We start from the raw sequence: 22,526 nt of genomic DNA, 5'->3' as shown, positions 1-22,526 counted from the left end.
ATAGTTAATCTTTTCTCTCTTAAAACCCTAGTTAGACCACACTTGGAATTCTAGTTTAGTTCAAGTTGTCTCATTGTAGGAAATGTATTCAGAAGAGGGCCTCAGTTATAGTCTCCCAACAACAGATGGAATCAAATATCAGTGCAGAATATCAAATTTAAAGTTCAAAGTTCAAAATAAATTTATTATCAGACCATGTCTATGTCACCACATACAACCCTGAGATTCATTTTCTTGTGGGCATACTCAATAAATCCACAATAGGATAATAACCATAATGTAATCAATGAAAGACCACCCAACTTGGGCGTTCAAACAGAGTGCAGAAGACAACAAACTGTACAAGTACAAAAATAAATAAATAAATAAATAAGTAAACTGAGGGGGAGAAAATGGCGGCGCGACGGCAGCGCACGCGGCCTCTCCGGTGAATGATATCTGTTATCTGCCAAGTAGGGGACCGTGCACAATTCTGATTTGATAGAGATGGACATGAGAGTACGGAGGAACATCTGGAAAACTTCTGAAATGCCCGTTTCGCTGCCGCTGCTACTGTGTGGTAACCGGAATCTCCGGAGCAGAAGGCCCTGAAATCCTCGGCTTTGTGTGTTTCAGTGGCCGGGGAGAGGTCGAAGGCGCTCGGCAGAGGATGGTGTTCGGGAGGCTGTATCGGAAGGGCTGGTTGGAGGCTCGAAGTTTTCAGATGGACGGACTCAGTGTCGGCTGTGGTCGGCTGTTTCCAAAGCATCAGCAAGTTGACGGTGCCTGGAGGTTTATGGCAGGGAGTTTCTCCCTTTTGACGCCACTATTGGGGACTCGGGAGTTGATCAACTTGGGGACTTTTGAGACTTTTTTTTATCGTGCCCATGGTTTGTTCTTCATCAAATTATGGTATTGCTTTGCAGTGCTGTAACTATATGTTATAATTATGTGGTTCTATCAGTGTTAGTCTTTGTTTTGCCTTGTTTTCTGTGATATCACTCCAGAGAAACATTGTATCATTTCTTAATGCATTTCTAAATGACAATAAAAGAGGACTGAGTGTTCTCATAATCTAATCTAAAAACTTCTAAATAAGCGATAAATATCGAGAACATGAGATGAAGGGTCCTTGAAAGTGAGTTCTTTGGTTGTGGGAACATTTCAGTGATGAGGTAAGTGTAATTGAGTGAAGTTATCTCCTTTGGTTCTGTCAAGTAGGGGACCGTGGACATTTCTGATTTGATGGAGACACACGTGAGAAAACGGAGGAACATCTGGAAAACTTCTGAAATGCCCGCTTCGCTGCCGCTGCTACTGTGTGGTAACCAGAATCTCCAGAGCAGAAGGCCCCGAAATCTGAGGCTGATGGTTGAGGGCTAATAACTATTCCTGAACCTGGTGGTGTGAATCCTGAGGCTCCTGTACCTTCTTCCTGATGGCAGCAGTGAGAGGAGAGAATGACCTGGGTGGTGGGGGTCCCTGATGATAGATGCTGCTTTCCTGCGATAGCACTCCATGTAGACATGCTCAATGGTGGGGAGGGCTTTACCTGTGATGGACTGGGCTGTATCCACTACCTCCTGTAGGATTTTCCATTCAAGGGCATTGGTGTTTCCACACCAGGCTGTGATGCAACCAGTCAATATGCTCTCCACCACACATCTATAGAGGTTTGTCAAACTTTTTGATGTCTTGCCCAATCTCAGCAAACTCCTAAGGAAACAGAGGTGTTGCCATGCTCTGGCAAGCGGAATATGAAGGACAGGATATTCCTGGATTTTCTTTAAGAAATACCAGCAATCCCCTCTGGAACTAACAACATTTACCACACACGGATGTCAGGACGATTGGGATCTCAGTGTCACCATGGGAATCTAGTGGCGGAAAGCACACCCAGGCTGGAGAATCTGCCCACCAATTCTGTGAGGAACTGTTACTCCGTATATTTCAATGGAGGGGAAAGCGTGCAAAAGATCTAGGTAAATATAACTTATGTTTGTAAAAAATAAATGCAATCTTATTTTTAATACCTATTTGAAAATCTATTTTGTTTGTTACGTGCCATGTTGTATAACATGGCCAATCGTGATCTTTCCATGACTATGATTGTTCTTGGTAAATTTTTCTACAAAACTGGTTTTCCATTGCCTTCTTCTGGGCAGTGTCTTTACAAGACGGGTGACCCCAGCCATTATCAATTCTCTTCAGAGATTTTCTGTCTGGCATCAGTGGTCGCATAACCAGGATTTGTGATGTGTGCCAGCTGCTCATACAACCATCCATCACTGGCTCCCATGGCTTCACATGACCCTGATCGGGGGCTAAGCAGGTGCTTCATCTTGTCCAAGGGTGACCTGAGGAGCACCTTACACCTCCTATAGTAGAGGTGTAGCTCCACCTCGCCACTCATATAACATCAGTTATTTTTAAAGAACAGGTATGGCTATTCTTTATGTAAGCTGGGCAGGCTGCCCCTCAACTATCATAAGACAAGTTAATCACATATTATTGGATAAACAAGGTAAGTTAACTCACTGTACACTGACTGGATCACTGGGACAAGCAGATAAGGACTTGGTGCAGCACCTTCAATGGCAACATAGCATTCTAGTTCAATGCTAGGGGGTCAGCCAAGATCATGTGCTTTTGTCCCGGAGTGAAAGTTGAACGCTCAACTTTCTGACCCAAAATGAATGTGAAGATACTGAGCCCAGTCACTGGGTTAATTGCAAATCTTGGATCTCCTGACTGTGTCAGATTACCAGAATTGTAGCAGTCAGAGACACTAGAAATCAGATTTCAGTTAGAATCAGGTTTAATATCACTGACGTATGTTGTGAAATTTATTGTTTTGTTACAGCAGTGCAGTGTAATATATAAAAAAGACTTAATTACAATAAGGAATACAGTATACAGTACTGTGCAAGAGTCTTAGGCACCCTGTGTGGTTTCAGATAGTGTGGCCTCCTCAGAGCCCTGATCTCAACATCATCAAGGCTGTCTGGGATTACCTAGAGAGACAGAAGCAAGTGAGACAGCCAAGTTCTGCAAAAGAACTGTGGCAAGTTCTCCAAAATGCTTGGAACAACCTTCCAGCTGATATTCTCAATAAACTGCACTACAGTTTACCTCAGAGAATTGACGCATTTTTAAAGACAAAGGGTTGTCACACCAAATATTGATTTGATTTTCTTTTTTCATGGTTTACTCCTCTTAATAGTCATTTTTTTCTGATATTTAGAAATATTTCATTTCATTATTTTGGAAGCATCTTCACTTCACAGAATTTTTTTAACATGTGTCTAAGACTTTTGCATAGTACTGTATGTCTGTATTAGAAAAATATTGCATCGGACGATCACATATCATAAACACAGAAGATTCTGTAAATGCTGGATATGCAAAGCAACACACACACACACACACACAGACTTTTCGACAGCATTGTATATAACTAATTTATATATATGCATATACTATATATGATGTGTATACTGTATGTATGTGTGTGTGTGTGTATATATATATATATATATATAATTTATTATTAATTAAGTAGTGGAAAAAGAAAGTAAAACTAGTGGGATAGTGCTCATGGGTTAATTCATTGCCCATTCAGAATTCTGATGGTAGAGGGGAAGAAGCTGTTCTTGAAACAATGAGTGTGTATCTTATCAAGTAAACAAATTCTGAAAATGAGATTCTGATCTGAAGATGAAAAAAGTTTTTATCAAATTTCCATGGTTTTATCTTGGTGTACGAGGCAAAAGTTTTCCATCTGCATCAGAAATTCGAAGATTTGCAGTCAAATCAAATTAAAACTAATGCGAGAATAAGACCAGCTCCTCGAACACAGCTCAACATTTCAACAGGTCATCTGTTGCAAGGTGAAAGAGGGGGGTAGAAACGCAAGAGACTGCGGAGCCTGTGGGAGTCTGAGTACTCTGTAGTGTTAATTGCAAATGAATGTATTTTCTGTTTTGTTTCTAAGGGCCATATGTCACCAGTTTTCCTGGTTTGCAAAAGTTAATTTGTTTACACAGTGTCATTGTGCTGTTGTTACTGAGGACCAGTCAGTTCTGTAATGCTAAGGATAGCGGGTAGTTAGAACATAATACATAGAACAGTCCAGCTCAGGAACAGGCTGTTCGGCCCACAATGTTGTGCCAGTCCAATTAAATTAGTATTCAAATTGGCAACCTAAATAACCCCCTCTGCCTACGCGATGCCCATATCCTTCCAGTTCCCGCACATTCATGTGCCTAATTAAGTGTCTCACAGAATTCTCTAATGTTTCTGCCTTGCCCAGGTAGTCAATGTCAGACACCCACCACTCTCTGTGTAAAAAAAAAATTGCCCCACACGCCTCCTTTGAAATGACCCCCACTCACCTGAAATGGATAGCTCTAGGTCATTATGATGTGCTTTTGGTTTTTGGTTACTCCTTTTTTAATTGCTATTTTGTGTAATTTTGATCAGGACAGACTGGCTCTGCGGCCTGCGGGCAATGAACGACACAGAGCTAAACTGAACCAAACTCAACTGAATTGAACATTCCTGACTGCTTCAATAACTCTGTGGTTTGAAGTTTTATATTCTGTGCTTTTCCCCCCTTTTTCTTGCTGTTTGCGTGATTTATTCCCTTTTTATTGCACGTCGGGTGTTTAATGTTTTCTTTGAATGGGCTCCATGGTGTTTCTTTGTTGCGTGGCTGTCTGTAAGAAGACGAATCTCAGGGTTGTACACTGCATACATACTTTGAGAATAAATGTACTTCGAATCTTTAAATCTTTGAATTAGGGCTTTCATATGTTTAGAATAGTAATTTTCAGGTATTGATATTAAAGATAGACTATAAATGCAAATCAAACAAGCAAACAATTCTTTCAAAGTATTTCAATTATAACAAATAAAATAACAGTTGAATATGTAGCCTTAAAAGTGAAAAATAAAGCAACTTTATTCAATGGTAACACAAGAGATTCTGCAGATGCTGAAAATCCAGAGTAACACACATAGAATGCTGGAGGAACTCAGCAGGTCAGGCAGCATCCATTCCTGATGAGGGTCTTGGCCAAAAGCTTTGACACTCTGTTCCTCTCCTTATGTGCTGCCTGGTCTGCTGAGTTCCGTCAGCATTCCACAGTAAAGCAGAATAATTGGATTGAAAGGTAAAATTTATTCATTTTTGCCCAAAGAAAACTGCTGAAGATTTAGTTAGCAGAACATCACAGCATGGTAGTGTAGCAGTTAGTGTAACACTATTATTGCGCCTGTGACCCAGGTTCAGTTCCTATCACTGTCTGTAAGGAGTTTGTTCATTCTCTCCATGACTGTGTGGGTTTCCTCTGGGTGCTCCAGTTTCCTCCCACCCTCCAAAGACATACGAGTCAGCAGGCTAATTTGCCGAAATGGCTGTAATTAAGCAGTGGGGGCTCATTGGGTCAGAAGGGTCTGTTACTGCTCTAGATAAGTGAAATAAACTGTCCCAGGACTGTATTAATAATCACAGCAATATCATTAAATCTGTATTAATAGTCACAGAAATATCATTAAATCTATCCTATTTTTATCACTAAATTAGAAACACAGAAACATACAAAACCTACAGCACAATACAGGCCCATCGGCCCACAATGCTGTGCTGAACATGTTCTTACCTTAGAAATGACCTAGAGTTACCCATAGCCCTCTATTTTTCTGAGCTCCATGTACCTATCCAGGAGTCTTTTAAAAGACCCTATCGTATCCGCCTCCACCACCGTCGCTGGTAGCTCATTCACGCACTCACCACTCTCTGTGTAAAAAACTTACCCCTGACATCTACTCTGTACCTACTTCCAAGCACCTTAAAACTATGCCCTCTTGTGTTAGCCATTTCAACCCTGGGAAAGAACCTCTGACTATCCACACGATCAACGCCTCTCATCATCATATACACCTCTATCAGGTCACCTCTCATCCTCCATCACTACAAGGAAAAAAGGCTGAGTTCACTCAACCTATTCTCAAAAGGCATGCTCCCCAATCCAGGCAACATCCTTGTAAATCTTGTCTGTACCCTTTCTATGGTTTCCACTTCCTTCCTGTAGTGAGGCAACCAGAACTGAGCACAGTACTCCAAGTGGGGTCTGACCAGGGTCCTATATAGCTGCAACGTTACCCCTCGGCTCCTAAACTCAATCCCACAATTGATGAAGGCCAATGCACCATACGCTTTCTTAACCACAGAGTCAATCTGCGCAGCAGCTTTGAGTGTCCTATGGACTCGGACCCCAAGATCTCGCTGATCCTCCACACTGCCAAGAGTCTTACCATTAATACTATATTCTGCCATCATATTTGACCTACCAAACTGAACCACCGCACACTTATTTGGGTTGAACTCCATCTGCCACTTCTCAGCCCATTTTGCATCCTATCGATGTCCCGCTGTAACATCTGACAGCCCTCCACACTATCCACAACACCCCCAACTTTTGTGTCATCAGCAAATCTACTAACCCATCTCTCCACTTCTTCATCCAGGTCACTTATAAAAATCACGAAGAGTGGGTTTCCCAGAATAGATCCTTAAGGCACACCACTGGTCACCGACCTCCATGCAGAATATGACCCATCTACAACCACTCTTTGCCTTCTGTGGGCAAGCCAGTTCTGAATCCACAAAGCAATGTTCCCTTGGATCCCATGCCTCCTTACTTTCTCAATAAGCCTTGCATGGGTACCTTATCAAATGCCTTGCTGAAATCAATATACACTACATCTACTGCTCTACCTTCATCAATGTGTTTAGTCACATCCTCAAAAAAATTCAATCAGACTTATAAGGCACAACCTGCCTTTGACAAAGCCATGCTGACTATTCCTAATCATATTATACCTCTCTAAATGTTCATAAATCCTGCCTCTCAGGATCTTCTCCATCAACTGTGATTATCAATACAGATTTAATGATATTGCTGCGATTATTTATACAGATTTAATGATATTGCTGTGATTATTAATACAGTCCTGGGACAGTTTATTTTGCTTATCTAGAGCAGTAACATACCCTTCTGACCCAGTGAGCCCCCACTGCTTAAAAGGCCTGAACGGATTAGATATGGCAAAGTTATTTCCCATGGTAGGGGAGTCTAGGACAAGAGGCATGTCTTCAGGATTGAAGGACGTCCATTTAGAACAGAGATGCGGAGAAATTACTTTAGTCAGAGGGTGGTAAATCTGTGTAATTTGTTGCCACGAGCGGCTGTGGAGGCCAAGTCACTGGGTGTATTTAAGGCAGAGACAGATAGGTTCTTGATTAGCCAGGCCATAAAAGGGTATGGGGAGAAGGCAGGGGAGTGGGGATGACTGGAAGAATTGGATCAGCCCATGATTGAATGGTGGAGCAGACTCGATGGGCCAAATGGCCTACTTCTGCTCCTATATCTTATGGTCTTTTGGTCTTACGTCAATGCAGTTACAAAGAAGGACTGACAGCAGCAATATTTCATTTGGAGTTTGAGGAGATTTGGTATGTCACCAAAGACACTTGTAAATTTCTACAGATGTACCATGGAGACTGTTCTAACTGGCTGCATCGCTGCCTGGTAAGGGCGAGGCACTGTGTAGGATTAGTACAAGCTACAGATAGTTGTAAGCTCAGTCAGCTCCATCATGGGCACCAGCCTTCCCAGCAACCAGGACATCTTCAAGCAACGATGCCTCAGAAAGGCAACATCTATCATTAAGGACCCCATCTCCCAGGACATTCTCTTTTCTCATGGCTACCATCGGGGAGGGATTACAGGAACCTGAAGGCACACACTCAACGATTCAGGAACAGCTTCTTCCCCTCTGCCATCAGATTTCTAAATGGACATTGAACCTATGAACACTACACTTCATTACTTTTTTTGCATATGCTGGTGATATTAAACCTGATTCTGAAATATTACACACTGTTCTACTATATTAGGTTACTTAACAGAGTAGCAACACACACAAGATGCTGGAGGAACTCAGTAGGACAGACACCATCTATGGAAGGATGTGAACAGTCGACACTTTGGGCCGAGACCCAATATTGATATTAAGTAAACACTGATACACATTCAGTGGCCACTTTATTAGGTACACCCGTACACCTGCTTGCTAATGTAAATATCTAATCAGCCAATCATGTGGCAGGAGCTCAATGCATAACAATATGCAGATATGGGCCAAGACATTCAGTTGTGGTTCATGCAATTGGGAAAGAAATGCGATCTAAGTCACTTTGACTGTGTACGATAATTGGTGCCAGACTGAGTGGTTTGAGTATCTCAGAAATCGCTGAGCTCCTGGGATTTTCATGCACAACAGTCTCTAGAATTTACTGAGAATGGTGCAAAATTTAAAAAAAAAATCCAGTGAGCAGCAGTTCTGTGGGGAAAATGCTTTGTTAATGAGAGAGGGCGGAGGAGAATGGCCAGACTGGTTCAAGCTGATAGGAAGGCGACAATAGCCTAAATAACCACGCATTACAACATTGGTGTGCAGAAGAGCATCTCTGAGCGCACAACACATCAAACCTTGAAACGGATGAATACCTCACGGGCTTCCACCTCTTTAATATATGCACTCGCATATCTAATAGAGTGGCCACTCAGCATATGTCGTTTGAAATGTATTCTTAAATATATTACTACCAGCAATGGTAAAAATAAAAGCTGTGAATATTTATGTTTTTTAAAAATAGTGCTAAGTGATAAATTCCTGAATGTTAAGAAGGGGATGAAAGGGATCCGCCTGAGTAACAGGAGAATATTCTATCTATTTGATTCAACGATACTTGAAAATAATATGCCCTGTGTGTCTTTTAGTTAACTAATCACTAGTCAGCAAATACCAAAAATGATATTGTCACGGTGAACTTATAAACTTGTCCTCAGAGTCATTTTGTGTTAACAATAGCACAATGAAAAAACAACTAAGTGTCTTACCCTGGGTGGAGTCACTGCTCTGTGAGAGAAGACACATTTCTAATTTTAGACCTGCTTAATGTACATTCTGTTTTCCACTGTGAATGAAAATTTAATTAAAATAAAAATCTCAATTTACTTTTCAAACATCGAAATTGATTGTCTGTATTTTTCTAAGGATGTACATTATTAAGTGAAACCAGACAAAGATTTATGGAACACAAAGCATTCTCTGATTCTTCAATAGAACATGGAACAGGACAGACAGGAACAGGCTCTTCAGCCCACACTGTTGTGCCGAACCGATTAAATTGGTATTCAAATGGCCAACTAATCATTTCCGCCTACACAGTGTCCATTCCCTGCCATTAGCCTTGCATTCATCTGCCTATCCAAACGTTTCTTAAAAGTCCCTGTTTCAGCTTCTACCACCACCACAGGCAGTGCATTCCAGGCTCCTACCTCTCTCTGTGTAAAAACCTCTCCTTTGAAATTATCCCCTCTAGCCTTAATGCATGCCCTCTGATATTAGACATTTCAACCCCGGGACATCTACTCTATCTATGCCTCCCATAATCTTATAAACTTCTATTAGATTTCTCCTCAGTCTCCACCACTCCAAAGTGAACTATCCCAAGTTTGTGCAACCTCTCACTACAGCATATGATTAGAGCAATATTATTGGTACTTTAACAAGTAGGGTTACTGAACAATAATCAAACATACTACGGAATCCTGGGTCAGGTATGGATGTAAACGTTCTACCAGAAAGACAGCGGAAAGTACGAAATTGGTCCCAAATTATAGTTTTGTGCAAGAAAACTAAACAAACAAGGCTCTTCTTGAGTGAGAGTGGCACGGCAGTGTAGTGGTTAGCACAACATCAATAACCGGTCTTCAATTCCCACTGCTGTCTGTACCGAGCTTGTACTTTCTGTCCATGACCATGGGGGTTTCCTCCGGGTGCTCCGGTTTCCTCCCACATTCCTAACATGTATGGGTTAATCAGTTATGGGCACGTTTATGTTGTTGCCAGAAAAATGGCGACACTTGTAGGCTATGCCCTGGACCGTGTGAGTCGCTGATGCAAACAACACATTCTACTGTATGCTTCGATGTACCTATACAGACGAGGGATGATTGATAAGTTTGTGGCCTAAGGTAGAAGGAGATGAGTTATATAGCTCTCGTTACATGCACGTGCAGTTCAACTCTTTGAGTGATTATGCAGAAAGTTTGAAGTTAATAACTCATCTCCTTCTACCTTAGCCCACGAACTTATCAATCACCCCTGCTGTGGACACTTTCTGGAGATCCAAGATGCTGACTTCTACAAAGAAGGGATCTGTATGCTCCGCGATCACTGGACTAAGTATGTAAATGTAGGAGGGGACTATGTTGAAAAATAAATGTGCTGGGTTTTCTAAAATTGACTCCTTCTACCTTAGGCCACAAACTTATCAATCACCTCTCGTATGACAAATAAATCTAATCTTTATCTAAACAAACTCTGCTAGATCTTAAACGTGAGGAGATTCTGGACATGCTAGAAATCCAGAGTAACACACACAAAATGCTGGAGGAACTCGGTGGGTCAGGCAGCATCCATGGTAAGGGTTCCCAACCGGGAATATACAGACTCCTCAGTTAATGGCATAAGAAAGGTTGGGAACCTCTGATCTATGAAAAGGAATAAATAGTTGGCATTTCAAGCCAAAACTTTTCCTTACTTGTACTAGATTTGAACTGTTGTTATAGACCTTGGTCAGACCCCACTTGGAGTACTGTGTTCATTTCTGGTTACTTCACTACAGGAAGGATGTGGATACTATAGAAAGAGTGCAGAGGAGATTTACAAGGATGTTGCCTGGATTGGCGGGCGTACCTTATGATAATAGGTTGAGTGAATTTGGCCTATTCTCCTTGGAGCAACAGAAGATGAGACATGACCTGATAGAGGTGTATAAGATGATGAGAGGCATTGATCGTGTGGATAGCCAGAGGCTTTTTCCCAGGGCTGAGATGGCTAACATGAGGGGGCACAGTTTTAAGGTGCTTGGAAATAGGTACAGAGGGGATGTCAGGGGTCAGTTTTTCACACAGAGAGTGGTGGGTGTGTGGAATGGGTTGCCGGCAGTGGCGGTAGAAGTGGATACAATAGGGTCTTTTAACAACCTCTTAGATAGGTAATGGAGCTTAGAAAAATAGGTGACTATGCGGTGGGGAAATTCTAGGCAGTTTCTAGAGTAGGTTACATGGTCGGTACAATATTGTGGGCAGAAGGGCCTGTAATGTGCTGTAGATTTCTATATTCTATGTTCTATGTTTTTTTCTTGAAACTTTCCTCCTGTCCTTTCCACGCTGGCTAGTTTTCTGCTATAGCTGCTCACAAGTCACCAAGATGCTTTCAAAATACTTTTGCTTGGATATCGGATCCATGCGCACATATTTTCAGCCTGAGATTTGAGCAGGAAAGCCATTCTGTACACAATAGATTGCACTAGTGGCCATTTCCCAGTTAATCAGCGATCATCAGAGAGTTGGCCTGTGCACTTTCTGGTAAAGATTTGGTTTTCCTGGCTGACAATTTACCCAGTATTAGACAAGTGCTCTCATCTCAGGACACAGTCCAGTACACAGGGGCCACTCCTGCACAGACTCACAGAAACTGGTCGTTAAGTGTGCATGCGGTGACTCGCATTAATAACTGACTGTGAAACAGGGAACGGTACCTGCAGCAAAGATACACACATTAAAGGATCCCCACTGGGCAAATACCAATTTCTAAGCAAATGTGTTCGTTCTTGTTTTCTGTCCCAAATGAGGCATCTCTGTCTCTGCGCCTGTACATATTCAAGAGAATCTGCTTAATCATATTACAACAAGTGACACTAAACTGCATCTGGGCCTGCACAGCAGTGAGTGCTTCAGCCTCATACACTGGCATTTCTAATCTGGAAAAGTCAGGTGCCAGAAAATCAATATCTTTCAGTTATGCTCTTCCAATGCAATTTTCTGTATGTAACGGGATCTTTTTTTAAGTAATGAATTTCCAGTCTGCCTCCCAACCAGATGCATGAAGTCATCAATAACATATTACATGTAAACAGAAAAGGAACAAAAAAATCATTCAGGGCTTTTCAAATGCTGCTCTTTTCATCAGTCCTATTACAGGTTCCATTCACATTATCGGATTGAACCCACGCTGCATAACGAAGGTGCTGACAACTTCTGATTACCCAATAACTCCTGTATTCCTTTTCAGGCAGGTTCACCAAAAGGACAGGAATGCGAGGCCTTCCTGTGGGGCAGACTGCCTTCCACAGCTTTCTGTCAAAGAAACAAGTTGGTCTCTCTTCGTACGAGCAGGCCGCGCATTTCCTGAAATTTAATTATGCCTTTTCCTCCCTGATTATCAACCGTTCCAGATAACAACAATTTATTGTACATCAGAGAGGCCAAACTAAACATTTTAAACAGTTTTCACAACCCTTGAAGGGGGTGGCCGAGCCATCTATCTAGCAAATCTGTTGTCAGCCCTTTCCCATGCTGTAGAATCAACAAATCAGCTCCGTATTGAATGCAACTGCTAGAAAAACAGTGGAAAATAACCGTGGCTCCAGAGCCAAAAGCAAAGGAGTCCAAACCTCTCGGCCGTGCTTCACTCACAAAGAAACTGTCCAGTCCTCACTCAGCCCAGTGCTGACAGACACACTGAAGCAGCCTATCAGAACCTGACAGCATCTGAAAATGTTTATTTTACATTACATTTAAACAGATATAAAAAGAACATGTATGCTGCAATTGGTTGATACCAGAGGAACCAGTGGATTGAAATTCTCTCCCATTGCTTAACATTCAATACATCTGAAATTAAAAAAAAGCTAAAAAGCTGAGTGAAATTAGACGACATATGTCCTACCCAATCTTATTGCCATTCCTCCATGTTCTGCCCTTTGGCTCCTTCTTCTCAAATGTCTGTCCTACCTTCCCCTACCCCACTGCTTCTCAAGTTTGAAAATCCCCTTCCTCAGGGTAAAAGTTTTATTCCACTGGAACTCAAGGTTACCGTTTTTTTTACACAGCACTGACACATTCCTATTCCACTCTGGAACTTTCTTTCCTGCAATACAATGGGGAGGAAACTGTGTTTCAGTTAATATCGAGGCTTGGTCAGACCTCATCTAGACTGTGGTGTTCAACTGGGCACTGTAGTCAGGAAGGACGTCAATCTTGTCCTCAAGATTCTTACAGCAGGACGGATTCATCAGAACATCGCTGGGCGTTCAGGAATAAATTATAACAGCAGCTTACATTATCTAAGCCTTGGTTTCCTCGACTGTAAAAGATGGAGGGTTAATTGATCAATGTGCACTCAGTGACCACTTCATCAGTTACCTCCTGTACCTAATAAAGTGGCCACTATGTTCATGGTCTTAGGCTGCTGTGACCCATCCACTTTAAGGTTCAGTATACTGTGTGCTTAGAGAAGCTCTTTTGCACTGTTGTTACGTGTGGTTATTTGAGTTACTGATGCCTTCCTGTCAGTTTGAACCAGTCTGGCCATTTTCCTCTGACCTCTCCCATTAACTAAGCATTTTTGCCCGCAGAACCCCTGCTCACTCGATTTTTTTTTGTTTTTCGCACCATTCTCTGTAAGCTCTGGAGACCGCTGTACATGAAAATCCCAGGAGGTGTCCGGAACGCCCTGAGCTGTAACAGAGTTGTGCAGCCCACTACACCTCCATGGTACCCTCTTACAAACAACGTTGATGGTTGTTTGAGTACCCAATCATTTAACTCCAGTTTGACACCTTTAATCACATTGCCAGCTATATCAGTTTCCAGCAGGTCAATTTTGAGCTGTTGTGTAATATCGTGGAAATTCTACGTGCAAAATTTCAAACTTTCCCTGAAATATGAGCTGGAAGTTAAAGAGAAGTTTGAGAATGCATGGTAATTGGCATCTGTGTTAACCTTCACAAGAGATCCAACAGACCCCAGCAATTTCCCAAAAGATGTAAATATACACCTTAATATACACTCACTGGCCACTTTATCTGCTACCTCCTGCACATAATATCGTGGCCACTGAGTGTACCGTCATGGTCTTCTGCTACTGTAGCCCACCCACTGCAAGGTTTGACATGTCGTGCGTTCAGAGATGCTCTTCTGCACACCACTGTTGTAACACGTGGTTATCTGAGCTACTGTCATCTCCCTGTCAGCTTGAAATCCTCTGACCATTCCCCTCTGACCTTTCTTATTAATTGTTTCTGCCCGCTGCTTACTGGATTTTTTTTGTTGTTTCCCACAACATCCTCTGTAAACTCTACAGACCATTGTGCGTGAAAATCCCAGAAGATCAGCAGTTTCTGAGATGCACTAACTCCCCAGCCTGCTGGACGCAGGGTCCTGTCCTGGGGCTAAAGGACTGTGTATGTGCATGGGTGGGAGGGAAGAACCCATGGACTTGTTTTGCTGTTGTTCCGTTGCTCGTTGTGTTCCGAGTTGTTCTGCCGAGCATTGTGGGCGTGTGATGTTGGTGCTGGCATGTGCAGTGACACTCACACGCTGCCTTCAGAACACCCTGGCATATGTCGGTAGTAAATACCAATGATGCTTTCTCTGTATGCTTTGATGTACAGGTGATAAATAAACTTGAATCCTGAATCCTGAAGACTAACTAATGTACTTTTAAAGGCAATATATTTATTGAATTCCTTTGGGACGTTGGGTAGTTTACAAAAAGTGTGTTGTGAAAAGAATTTTGTACGACGTTTCATCTGGTGCAAGGAACAATAATATTGCAAGTTGTAATTTAACTTGTAGTAAATCAATGTTCCTAAAAGAGCCTTACGTGTGGATATTTTTCATATAAGGCCACACAAACTGATTAATTAATACTTGTGCTAAGATAAGGTAAGAAATATTTCATGACACTCTACTGAAGAACTCAACGTTCAGGAACATTTTCTTCCTCTCTGCCATCAGACGTCTGAATGGACTTTGAACCCGTGAACACTACCTCACTTCAAAGTTGCTGGTGAACGCAGCAGGCCAGGCAGCATCTCTAGGAAGAGGTACAGTCGACGTTTCGGGCCGAGACCCTTCGTCAGTGTGTGTTTGAAATTCCAGCATCTGCAGAATTCCTCGTGTTAACACTACCCCACTACTTTTTTTTCTCTTTTTGCACTACGTACTCGGCTCTCTGCTGAACTGAGGCTGAGGGTGCAGCCTGATACGGCTGCTCAGGCCTTCGTGTCTGTGGACTCACTTTCATTCTGAATGCTATTTGATTATTTTTGTTGTTTGCATGATTTGTTTTTTTTAAATTTCTCTCTCTGTACATTGGGTGTTTAACCGTCCTCTCTTATTACGGGTTCTTTTGGGTTTCTTTGTTTAGTGGCTGCCTACAAGGAGACGAATCTCAAGGTTGATGTATACAACCTTTGATAATAAATGTACCTTGAACTTACTTAATTTGAATTTTTATCTATACATTTATGGTAATTTACAGTTTATTATTATGTATTGCAATGTACTGCTACCACATAACTACAAATTTCACGACATATGTCTGTGATATTAAACCCGATTCTGAATCTGATTCACTATTAGGGTTTTTGACTTTTTAGTAACACACACACAAAATGTGGGAGGAACTCAGCTGGCCAGGCAGCATCTGTGGAGGGAAATAAATAGTCAAGCACCTGGTAAATAAAAACATCTTGAATCTTGACTGTTTTAATTTGTAGAAAGGATAAGGGTGGAGAGAACGGAGGGTATGTTTCTGACAGAGCAAGGACCACAGTGGTGAAATTACAAATACTTTAAATACCAGCACTTAAAGAAGAAGAAAGAAGAAACAAATAAATAAGTTGTAGCTGAAATATCCATCATATCTGTGGAGCGAGGGAGGGAGGGAGGGAGAAAGGGAGGGAGAGAGGGAGAGAGAGAGGGAAAGAAAGAGAAAGAAAGAAACGGAACTGGTTACACTCAGTACTGAGAACGGAGGAAAAGCAGGAGATTATAAAGAAAAGCAGCTCAGTGTAAATGCATGCAGACCACAGCTCTGGGATTTTATACCGAGTTCAGATATTTCAGGAAACTCGTTTCTGTTTACTTTCTCTATACATTCAGAGGCCACTTTATTAGATACCTCCTGTACCTAATGACCAGACTGGTTCAAGCTGACAGGAAAGTTTACTCAAATAACCACATGTTATAGCAGTGGTGTGCAGGAGAGCATCTCTGAAAACACAACACATTGAACCTTGAAGTGAATGGACTACAGCAGCAGAAGACCATGAACATACATTCAGTGGCAAGAAAATTCCAGGAGATCAGCAGTTTCTTAGATACTCAAACCACCCCATCTGGCACCAACTGCCATTCCATGCTCAAAGTCACTTAGATCACATTACTTACCCATTCTGATGTTTGGTCTGAACAACAACTGAACCTCTTGGCCATGCCTGCATGTTTTTAATGCATTGAGTTGCTGCCACATGATTGGTTGATTAGATGTTTGCATTAACGAGCAGGTGTACAGGTGTACCTGATGGAATGGCCACTGAGTGTAGATTTAGCTGATACATCCATTTCAATCTGCTGCTTTGATTCACTTTTCTTAGTTTAAGCTTAGAGTAATTGTTACTTTGCCATTTTTTGTATCCTGTCACAAACATTCCATCTGTTCCCTTCATCCTTTTCACTCTCTGCAACTTAAAAACACACTTGTTTGTTCATTTACTCTGTTATGATGATGGGGTTATTGATCTTACACTCACAGATTCATACGTTACACAATATGGGACTGGCCCTTCGGCCCAACTTGTCCATGGCGACTGTGCTGCTGGAGCTATCTGTCTATTTTGACCCTTGGCCTTCTAAACCTCTCCTATCCATGTAGATGCATTTTAAATGTTGCTAATGTGCCCATCTCTGTCCATGTTTCTGGCAGCTCATTCCAATTATGCATCATTCTTTATACAAAGAAGCTGCAGCTGATATCTCTTTTAAATACCTCACGTCTGATCTTAAATCTGCACCCTCTTGTTTCTAACACTCCTTTCCTGGGGAAAATAGTATGAGTTTTCACCCTATATCACTCATAATTTTGCAGTACTGTGCAAAAGTCTTAGGCACAATTCTCTAGATGCTTCATTTGAAGGTTTGGCTCCCTCTGGAGAACCTTACTCATCTCAACACTGAACTGATCACTGAATACAACCTGTGCACTCACTTTCAAGGGCTTTACAACTCATGTTTTTAGTGTCATTCATTTATTATTTAATATTATTATTTATTTCATTTGCTTTTGCTGTTCTTTTTTGTGCATATCAGCCTTTGTGTGTAGTTCTTCATTAATTCTACTGTATTTTCTTGTTGTCTTGTGAATGCCCACAAGGCAATGAATCTCAGGGTAGCATATGGTGACATATACACAATTTGATACTAAATTTACTTTGAACTTTGAACAATTTCCGTCTCCATGGATGCTGCCTGACTTCCTAAGTTCTCCCGGTGTCTTCTGTTTTTGATTTGGATTTTCAGCATTGGCAGCTCTGTGCTGAAGTAAATATCTCAGTGCTCAGGCATCAGGAATAAGAGATTCAAATCTGAAGATTGGATCCAGGTTATTCATGAGCAAAATCTGAAAGCACTTTCTTTTCACAATCTGGAATCTATTTCATGTTTATCTCTCTCACCACAGATCTTCAGCTTCAATTTTCTTCATAGTTTCTCCTTTCTTCTGTCCTGAACTACTGATATTTAAAATATTTGTAACTTTACTCTGACCCACACTCTATCTGAAACATTCCCTCTGTTCTCTCCACCATTCCCCTTGCTACAAATTAAAACAGACTTGTTTTCTTGCTTTCCTGATGAAGGATCTCTGACGAGAATCCTCCAAAAGACAAGTAAAGTTATTAAGATCAAGAAACAGGTTTTGATTGGTGTAGAAACCAAGGTCAAGTTTATTGTCACTCAACATGCATACTGTCAAATGAAACCACATTCCTCCAGACCAAGGTGCACAACACAGTACATATAACTCACACAAGACACATAAAGTAATATTACCATAAATAAATTAACAAATAAACAAATATGTTCCAGAAAATTGACATTTAGCACAAGATGTATTTACAACATAGGTTAGAAAGTAAACAGTAGAACGCCAGTGGTGCTTCATGGGTAGGGACTTCAGCAGTTTCATGGCCTGAGGGAAGAAGCTGTTTCCCATCCTAACAGTTCTTGTCTTCATGCTATGGTACCTCCCATATATAGGAAACATTCTCTCCATGTCCACTCTATCTGGGCCTTTCAATATTTGATAGGTTTCAATGAGACCCCACCTCATTCTTCTAAACTCCAGAGGGCACAGGACAATGCAGGCCCAGAGCCATCAAATGCTCCTCATACATTAACCCTTCCATTCCCAGGATCATTCTCATGAACCTCCTCTGCCCTCTAATGCTAGCACAGCCTTTCTTAGATACAGAGTCTCACAATGCTCCGAGTGAGATCTGACCAGTGCCTTATAAAGTCTCAGCATTATGTCCTTGCCTCCAATAGGACCACATCCTTGCCATTGGGTTTGGAGGCCTGTTTGCCTCAATGAGCCTGATGCCTTTGTTGGCTGGAGTCAGGGCTTTATGCTTTGGCTCTAGGTAGGACCACCGATGCCAAAAAGGTCAAAGGGTAGAGGTCAGACTAAATGTTGTCCACCAGTCGCCCAGGTTTGGGGGTTTAGCTTATAGCTAATAATTCTGACTAGTAAAATAAAACTGTTGCAGAAATATCAATGAAGAGTCCTTCTACATCTGAGTGTGAGGGTAGTCTTGAGTCTACACCCAGGACTTGCATGACTGACTGTAGTGAAAACCAAGAGGACGCTACTGACATGATGAATGAACTTCTGCGATAGGGGACCTTCACCGCTGCCCTACGTGCCAGTGGCATAATGGGCAATAAGTAAGTAAGTAATCAGATCTTTGCTTTTATGTTCTAGTCCTTAAAATATGAAGCGGTATCCATCTTTCATCATTTTGAAGATACTGACTGTGCAGATGTGCCATTGCTGTACAGAACCGTCAGGATAAGCAAAAGGAAAAAGCACATGGATATTCCTACCGACACAATCACTTCTTTTAGCACTACAAGTCACCAACAACTAGGTACTTTGTGCGCAGTTTTTAGCTTCTAATTCTGAGTTAGAAGGGCGGCGATTTACAGCTTGAAATGATTTGCTGTAATCCGGTGCATACCTGAGGGAATTCTGGCTTTATCAAGGATCAACTATATTCACCATAAACATTTACATATATTAGAAATTTGTTGTGGGGTGTTGGCACAACATGTGACAAGAAACAACAATATTCAATTTACTTTGAAATTTGAACTTTTAAAAAATAAAAAAATATATGAAGAGTAAAGTTAGAGCTTAAAGTACAGGTACTGAATAATCTGTACATAAGTACGAGCATGTATTTACAGTTGAAGTCAGAAGTTTACATACACCTCAGCCACATACATTTAAACTGAGCTTTTCACAATTCCTGACATTTAATCCTAGAAAACATTCCCTGTTTTAGGTCAGTTAGGAACACTACTTTATTTTAAGAATGTGAAATGTCAGAATAATAGTAGAGAGAATGATTTATTTCAGCTTTTATTTTTTTCATCACTTTGCCAGTGAGTCAGAAGTTTACATACACTTTGTTAGTATTTGGTAGCATTGCCTTTAAATTGTTTAACTTGGGTCAAACATTTTGGGTTGCCTTCCACAAGCTTCTCACAGTAAGTTGCTGGAATTTTGTTCTATTCTTCCAGACAGAACTGGTGTAACTGAGTCAGGTTTGTAGGCCTCCTTGCTCGCACACGCTTTTTCAGTTCTGCCCACAAATTTTCTATCGGATTGAGGTCAGGGCTTTGTGATGGCCACTCCAGTACCTTGACTTTGTTGTCCTTAAGCAATTTTGCCGCAACATTGGAGGTATGCCTGGGGTCATCGTCCATTTGGAAGACCCATTTGCGACCAAGATTTAACTTGTTGGCTGATGTCTTGAGATGTTGCTTCAATATATCCACATAATTTTCCTTCCTCATGATGTCATCTATTTTGTGAAGTGCACAAGTCTCTCCTGCAGCAAAGCACCCCCACAACATGATACTGCCACCCCCATGCTTCACGGTTGGGATGGTGTTCTTCGGCTTGCAAGCATCACCCTTTTTCCTCCAAACACAACGATGGTCATCATGGCCAAACAGTTCAATTTTTGTTTCATCAAACCAGAGGATATTTCTCCAAAAAGTAAGATTTTTGTTCCCATGTGCACTTGCAAACTGTAGTCTGGCTTTTTTATGGCATTTTGGAGCTGTGGCTTCTTCCTTGCTGAGCAGCTTTTCAGGTTACGTCAATATAAGACTCGTTTTACTGTGGATATAGACACTTGTCCACCTGTTTCCTCCAGTATCTTCACAAGGTCCTTTGCTGTTGTTCTGGGATTGATTTGCACTTTTCACGGCAAAGTACGTTCACCTCTAGGAGACAGAATGCGTCTCCTTCCTGAGCGGTATGATGGCTGCGTGGTCCCAGGGTGTTTATACTTGTGTACTATTGTTTGTACAGATGAACATAGTACCTTCAGGTGTCTGAAAATTGCTCCCAAGGATGAACCAGACTTGACATCATTTTCTGACCTCAATCCGATAGAAAATTTGTGGGCAGAACTGAAAAAGCGTGTGCGAGCAAGGAGGCCTACAAACCTGACTCAGTTTCACCTGTTCTGTCTGGAAGAATGGAACAAAATTCCAGCAACTTACTGTGAGAAGCTTGTGGAGGGCTACCCAAAATGTTTGACCCAAGTTAAACAATTTAAAGGCAATGCTACCAAATACTAACAAAGTGTATGTAAACTTCTGACCCACTGGGAAAGTGATGAAAGAAATAAAAGCTGAAATAAACCATTCCCTCTACTATTATTCTGACATCTCACATTCTTAAAATAAAGTGGTATTCCTAACTGACCCAAGACAGGGAATGTTTTCTAGGATTAAATGTCAGGAATTGTGAAAAGCTCAGTTTAAATGTATTTGGCTAAGGTGTATGTAAACTTCTGACTTCAACTGTACATTGTAAGTAGCATTGTGAAAAGTGGTTCAAAGTATTTTCAGTGCAGTGATGGGCTAATAAATAGAGGGGGGTGGGGAGGTAACTAGAATGGTTGATCAGATTAACTGTCTGGGGAAATAAACTTTTAAGATGGTGTGAAGGTTTTTGTTTAATTGCCCTATAGTACTTTCCAGGTGGAGCTTTTGGAAAGAGGATGTTTGCTGCGTGGGTAGTGCTTGCAATGATTTTTTCCTGCCTGATTTATCAGAGATACATACTGGATTATTTGAGCTACTCTCTGACAGATTAAATACTACCCCAGGCTGGCTGCTGAAGAGCTTGGATTTTTCATTTTTCTAAGAACAGGAGCACCCAGGACATGCTGTCCCTTCATTACTACCAGCAGAGAGGTGGTACGGGATCTGAAGACACACAGTCAACATTGCAGGAACAGGTTCTTCCCCTCCACTATCAGATTTCTGAATGGACAATGAACCCATGTACATTATGTCACTGTTTTTACACTACTTTTTGATATACTTATCACATCTATAAATAAATGAATAAATAAATAATGTGTGTGTGTGTCTGTGTGTATGTGAGTGCAAATATATATATATATATGTGTATGTATTACATATGTATGTTATGCACACTATATATAGTTGTGTAATTTATAGTCTATTTCAACTATTACACTGAATGTTGCCACAAAATAAGAAAATTCATGACATAAGTCAGTGATAATAAACCTGTTTCTGATTATTAGCCAATATTTATTCCACATGCAGCGCCACAGAGCAGATCAATGGGTCACGCATCTCACTGCTATTTGCAGGACTCTGGTGTGTGCAAATTGACTGTCACATTTTCCTAAATGATATGAATGATTATACTCCACGAGTAATTTGTTGGTCGCTAAGTGCTGTGGGATGGCCTGGGGACACAAAAGGCACTATAAAAATATAAGATCTCTTTTTTTAATGCAATCAAGCATATTTGATCTAGAAGCCCATGACTGATGATTTATATCCCCCATTTTACACATTCAGTTGTAAATATGCCAGACTGTAATGTGCTGTGCAGTGCGAGAAAATTATTGTAATTGCCAATACAATATTAGAAGTATCTACAATGCCTGTACCTTAGTTAGAATAAGTTATATCTTAGCAAAACAGAGTAAAATATTCTGCTGTATTCTCTGTGTTTCACAATGGAATTTTGTAATTCATTTATACACGTTCACATGCAAATGAACAAGTAAAATTTTAGCCTATGCTTTTAACCATCAGTTTGTTTTTCCTAACATGGAGGCATTTTCAGCAAATTTGCAACAGTAACACATCTTCCAGCCACGTGTGCAATTGTCCTTGTTCAGCGGAGTGAAATAATCTATACAGCCTTTTCCAAATGTTTATATTTATTATGCCTCATTGAACCTTATTGTCTTCGTCAAAATTTCATTGTTAATTTTG

At 41.1% G+C, this 22,526-nt stretch overlaps 1 protein-coding gene across 1 annotated transcript in view; it reads right to left on the bottom strand.

Annotated features, from left to right (window-relative positions):
* Positions 1-12,952, bottom strand: part of LOC140212405 (retinoic acid receptor beta) — a 273,300-nt gene extending 260,348 nt beyond the window's left edge. The window contains exon 1 of the mRNA XM_072283157.1: positions 12,850-12,952. Coding sequence (XP_072139258.1) covers positions 12,850-12,865 — 16 coding nt within the window. The 5' untranslated portion in view covers positions 12,866-12,952. The remainder of the gene's footprint in view (positions 1-12,849) is intronic.
* Positions 12,953-22,526: the final 9,574 nt, after the last annotated feature.

Source organism: Mobula birostris, chromosome 19 (genome assembly GCF_030028105.1).
Source record: "Mobula birostris isolate sMobBir1 chromosome 19, sMobBir1.hap1, whole genome shotgun sequence".
Lineage (NCBI taxonomy): Eukaryota > Metazoa > Chordata > Chondrichthyes > Myliobatiformes > Myliobatidae > Mobula > Mobula birostris.
The sequence above is the reverse complement of the archived record's forward strand: the minus strand, read 5'-3'. Positions and strand labels throughout refer to the sequence as shown.